The following is a 5,799-nucleotide window of genomic DNA, read 5'->3' as shown; positions in this document are numbered from 1 at the left end:
TACATCCCTCATTCTCAAACAACAAAGTGAGTTTGCACTGTTGTCTTTCTACAAATTTCTGCATGTTTATTACTGATACCTAATCAGGAGTTTAAGAAATGTTACGTTTGGACAGGATTAAAGCAAAATTAATAACATATCAAGTTTTGTATTAAGAGATGAGATAATCATCAACTTCTCTATATTTGTATCCTTTTAAAATATTTATTTCTCTTGTTCTTTTCTTAGGCCAGTACCAGGGCCTTTTCCTCTGTTGTTACATCTTCCTAATGGACAAACCATGCCTGTTGCTATTCCTGCCTCAATCACGAATTCTAATGTTCATGTCCCTGCTGCAGTTCCAGTAAGCTTACACATGACACATTTTACTTACTTATTTTGGAAAACACAGGTTTCTTCTTTTACTATAATTACAGAAATGTCAGGAAGATTTTTTGACTTCATTTGATTGTATGATGCAGATTTTTGTAATTATTATACTACTTTTTGGTTTATTACTAATTTAGAATGATAAAGATTTTAGTTACTGTTCTAAACAGGCCTTGACTAGTTAGAAATAATTAAATTGCTATGAAAGGGATTGGTGCAATTTAAATATCTAAGTGGTAGAATACAGTTTTATAGAATTTCTTATGTCTCTGGTAAGCACTAGTATGATACACTATGTGTGATGCTGGCATACTCAGTTTCTGTCATTTTCACTTTTTACAACTTTCCTTGTCAGCTTGTTAGACCCGTCACCATGGTGCCTAGTATCCCAGGAATCCCAGGGCCTTCCTCCCCCCAGCCAGTGCAGTCAGAGGCTAAATTGGTAAGTGGAGATTCTTTGATCTTCCAAACAGTGAATAACCCTGTTATTTGGAATTAAATCCTACTGCATATGTAGACAGTTAAACATGTTTGTTGCATTGTGACTTCTATTTGCAGTATATTTTGTTCTTACAGAATATAACTTCTTTGCTGTAATTGTAATGATGGAAAAATGAGAGCTATCGTGCGGCGGTCAGGGGGTTTGTCAGAAATGTCAATATGATTCTTAACACCAGGACAAAAATATGTTCCTGAATTCAGTAGTGTTACAATGTGTAAAATTGGATAGCTACATTGTAAAATACTTTGAGGCAGATCATATTTTTAACTCAGTCTTTCCCCCAATGTTGAAGGCTGGGAACACTGTGTTAAGAGGCTTTGGAAGAAGGAGGAGAGACAAACTTACTGTCTTGTTGTCAGTGAACCTTATCTCTACTACTAGAGAAGCAGAAATAGAGAAGCAGACAATAAAGAGACAGGTATTTTGCCAAAGATGTAGGGTTCTGAGGAAAAAGACTGCAAAAGATTTACAGTTGTTATAGATTTTGAAAATCGGATATCTAATATAAAAGCCTACGTCTGTCTGTCTGTCTGTCTGTCTGTAACACTTTATTTGCTCTTTGTTTGGCTGACAAACAGCCAGTCAGAGTGTGAAGAAGTGTTCCAACAGAAGGCAGCCCACCGCCATGATGGTGGGGACACAGGGGACTGAAGTGGGGGGCGAGGCCAGCACAGCTTGCCTTGGTCCCTCCCACCCTATTCCCTGGAGGCAGTGGCAACACAGTGGACGGAAGGGGGGTGCTCCCTGCAGGTAACACAGGGGGCTCGGGCCCAACGCTGGGGGGGAGGGGAGTGGGTCTGGGCTCAACACCGGGCGGGGGCAGAGCAGGCCTGAGCTGGGGAGAAGCCAACCCGCCGTAGCGGGAGGGGATGAACAGTGGGCCCGGCCCAATGCGGCCACAGCAGCAGCTAGGGGTGGGAAGCAGAGGGCCTTCTCCCCCACTCAGGCCCTCGCCCACTCCTCTCTCACCCCCTTCCCCTGCGTCAGCCCCAAGCCCGCTCCTCCCATCCCCAAGTGGGCCCAATGCGGGCGGGGGAGGAGCAAGCATGCTGTGGGGCCAGGGAAGGACTGGGCCTGAGCCTGATCCTGGGGGGAGGGGGAGCGAGCCCAAGCCAGGGGAAAAGTTGGCCTGCCATGGCAGTGGGGGGGAGGCCTGGCCCGACCCAGCCTGGCGCAGCCCAACATGGCAGCTGCAAGGGGTGGGGAGGAGCGAGCCTCCTCCCCCTGTTGGGCTTGGGCCCACTCTTCCCCCACCCCCGCTCCCCTGTGTCAGCCCCGAGCAGCTCCTCCTGTCCCCCTGCCTGCCCCCCAGGTGGCTCATCTTCTCCCCACCCTCAAGCCTGGTCCTTCCCTGCATCAGGAATGGGCCCACTCCTCCTTTTCCCCCGCTGGTCTGGCGGAGAGGGGGGGAGTGGGCCCAGACCCCAAGCAGCAAGAGGGAAGGGGGAGCAGGCCTGGACCCGGGGGGGGATGGACAGGACTTCATCCCTGCCCACATCCCCCCGCCATCATTCTTGATGGGCAGTTGGCAGATACGCCTGTCAGCAGCTAGAGGTGCAGGGCCCCAGAACCCCCCTGCACCTATCTCCTTAACAGCTGGCAGGCTTCGTGGTCTCAGCAGGGGCTAGCAGGTCTGCAGCTTTCACCCTGCTGCACTTTAACACGCACAGTGTCACCCATGTCATGAGTTTTGCTTGTCCACAGCTTGACATATAGTTTCCTCCAAACCCCTGCACCTATCTCCTTGAAACTTGGCAGGCTTTATGGCCTCACCAGGGGCCACCACCCCTGCAGGTTATGGCTGAATCTCCAAATCAGCGCTGAATCTCCAAATCCAAATTGGCCAAATTGAATCGGGACAGTGATTTGAATCACCAAACTGAATCACTGTCCCTCCGAATTGGCCAAATCCAAATCTGAAGCAAATGCTTGCTGCTTTGCACAGGCCTACTGCATGTAAACCCTTGTAGGTCATCACCAGTTGGACCATAGATAGCTTGAAGAGTCACTCCAAGACTGTTTGGAGCTGTCATCGGTGGGTGAGAGAGAAACAGCATTGAGATACGAATTCTGTAAAATCCTTTTAGGTCAGGAGCAGACAGGACAAATATCAGTTTATGAACTTCCTTTTTGGCCTGTACCCCAACCCTCAGTGTGCTAAGTAATAATAGTGGAAGTATTTTCTACTGCAATCCTGGCTAGCTTCACTTCTCTGCTTGGTTTAGTGTGCAGAGTACTGCAAGAGGGGAGAGGAGGCGATACAGGCTGTTTCTTCTCTGTCCCCTCTCTCACACTTTAACACAATTGTAGGCAACCTTTCCCAGCTCCAAGCCAGAATGATCCACCTCAGGTCAGAAGTGAGTGGGTGAGCACATGCTAGGTTCTGTCTGCAGCTGACACTTCTCCCCACAGCAACGTGGGGAGAGTGCCCACACCTGAAGTCCCCTACCACCAAATGTCATCAAAGCCCCATATCTGTGGGACAGATGCAGCGGGCCTTATGATGCTGACCTCCATATTAAGGGAATGGGGAAAGGAGTCCTTCATTTTTGGAAAACAAATAATTGTAACTGTTCTCAGGAAGAATGCATTCATTTTGAGTCTGAGTAGAGATGAATATAAAAGATGGGAAATAAGTAAGAATAAGAATTCTGTTGCCTTAGATTGTCCTGTCCCACAGGATTAAAATAATTTATTAGAACTTCAAGACAGGAACACCAAATAATTTTTGTTTAGTTAGACAAGAAATTATCTGGTTAAGTGTAAAAATAAATCGCACAGTATTATACTTTTATGAAGTTTTAGATGTGAAACATAGGAGCGGTAAAAGCTTTTGACATCACATAAGAAAATGCAATCACTCAGAGAAGGCATAGAAATAGCATAAAGAAAAACAGAGGTTGTTAGACTTAAAATTTAACAGTCTCATTAGTTTTCTCATTAGAATGTAGCTAATATGTGCACTTCAGTGATCACTCATCTACTTTAAATGAGATGGTAAAAGGATACTTATCATATTTGTTCTTTCCTTCCTGGGCTCCTGAATGAAGAATGAGCAGAATATATCAGAATGGTGTCTGGTTTTTGCCCATTTGCTTTATAGGGAGTATTTATTCACAAAAATAAAAAATTTAATTTCTTATTACTCTTAAACTTAAGACCTTAAGTTTAAAGGACCTTAATGAGAAACTTAATTATTATAGAGAAATGTTTCCAACAAAAAGATTCTTTTAGGCAAACTAACAGCTAAGAATATGTTAAGGCATTGTGGCTAGAAACCATGGCTTACCATTTTTGTTAAGTCGTATTTGATTTTCAAAACCTATAAATCTTTATTCACAACACCAAACCCTTTCTTGTTTGTTTCTTGCATGTTCTAGTATGCAGGTTACATTTAAAAGTTTTCAAACAGGATACAGTGAATTATTTCTGCCATTTTTGGTGTTTTCTGTTAAACCAAATGTAGGCTTAGATACATACTTTTTATCAAAGAATACATTTGATTATTTGTGATTAATATTAATATATCCTTGGTAAAATTGAATAAAATATTTTTTTTAAAACTACACTCCTGTTGTCAAATTAAATTTAATAAGAAAAATGAATCGATACTATTTATTTCTAGCTGTACACTATTTATAAGTCTTATGCGTTTTATGTAGTTTTTAACTATAGTGATATATTAAAAACAAGACTGCAGAGTTTTTTGAGTTTTTTCTTTAAGAGACAGTTTAAACGCGCATTATTTGTTGTGAGTTTTTCTCATATTACACTAAGGAACTATAATATAAACACACAGTTGTTAAGTCAACTGGTTGCCAGATTGAAACTATTTACTGCATGTATAACAAACAAGCTGTGAAATTGGAATGGCTTTACATTTATAGTAAAAGCTCTGTTAATCTTTTACAGAGATAAAATGGGGGATGCCAGTTAATCATATATTCTGGTTAATCAAATGTGTACTGTCTGGTGCACTCCCCGGCGTCAGTGTGCCAGGGGACAGGGAGCGGGGCCCCGCACAGGCTGCTGTTTCCCATGCAGGCTGCTTTGCCCTGGGCTGTGGGCGGAAAAAGTGGCGAAGAAAAACTCAGCTCGCGGCAGCGAAACTGGAAGTCCCCTGGAAGTGGTACTTCCAGTTTCGCTTTTGCCACGTCGCTCGGATGCCAGTTAATAGAATTTTCCGGCTAATAAAGTGCTGGTTAACACAGTTTTTACTGTACTAAGTATCTGAAGACCTGTGTCATTTTATCTGTGATTAAAACTTTGTTTTCTATAATCCAAAGACTGACATTTCAAATCTTAATATATTGCCTTGCAACTCTTGATGTGTGTTAACTATAAAACAATAAAGTTTTAAAACACACTTATTTGATAGATTCCAACTTTTGTAGAAATCCTGTATAAGATAACTGAGGTATTGTTTGAGGGCCTTAATCTCCGTTTTTGGTAAGACATGTGAGACATTGTCCAAACTAAGAAAGATCCTAATCATACCCATGTTTCTATCATGTCACCATGTTATAAGTGTCTACAAGGATGACACTTTTTTTTTTACTTAGTGGCAAAACTATCAATATCATTCCAACTAGAGAAAAGTCTCCTGCCATTTCTAATAGTCCAGGCAACATTATAAATACAAACAGAAATGGTGTCCATCAGGTACAGCTTTCCTTTGTTTTATTTGTTGTTCTTTAAGTGGAAGGATAAATTAGTGGTTAAAACAAAGAAGTTAGTCAACTTAAAGTGTATACTGGATAGCTAAGTCCTTTGCATGCTTTGGAAAATCCCATTCGTACTCTGTTACCCATTCATACAATGCAGAAGTCAGATTCTAAAGGCGTTATTCAATACTAATTGGCTCAAGCTAAATGTTTTTCTTAGCTTGAGAGCATATATAGCCAGTTACTTCCATTCACTCGGGCATT

At 42.4% G+C, this 5,799-nt stretch overlaps 1 protein-coding gene across 13 annotated transcripts in view; it reads left to right on the top strand.

Annotated features, from left to right (window-relative positions):
- ATF2 (activating transcription factor 2) overlaps positions 1–5,799 on the top strand; it is an 82,334-nt gene that overhangs the window by 39,060 nt on the left and 37,475 nt on the right. For all 13 annotated transcript variants that reach the window (XM_006020806.3, XM_006020805.3, XM_025200496.1 and 10 more), the window contains 2 exons: positions 229–343; positions 725–811. In XM_006020806.3, the coding sequence (XP_006020868.1) occupies positions 229–343; positions 725–811 (202 nt within the window). The remainder of the gene's footprint in view (positions 1–228; positions 344–724; positions 812–5,799) is intronic.

Source organism: Alligator sinensis, unplaced genomic scaffold (genome assembly GCF_000455745.1).
Source record: "Alligator sinensis unplaced genomic scaffold, ASM45574v1 scaffold321_1, whole genome shotgun sequence".
Lineage (NCBI taxonomy): Eukaryota > Metazoa > Chordata > Crocodylia > Alligatoridae > Alligator > Alligator sinensis.
Note: the sequence above shows the minus strand (reverse complement) of the source record. Positions and strands in the feature narration are given on the sequence as shown.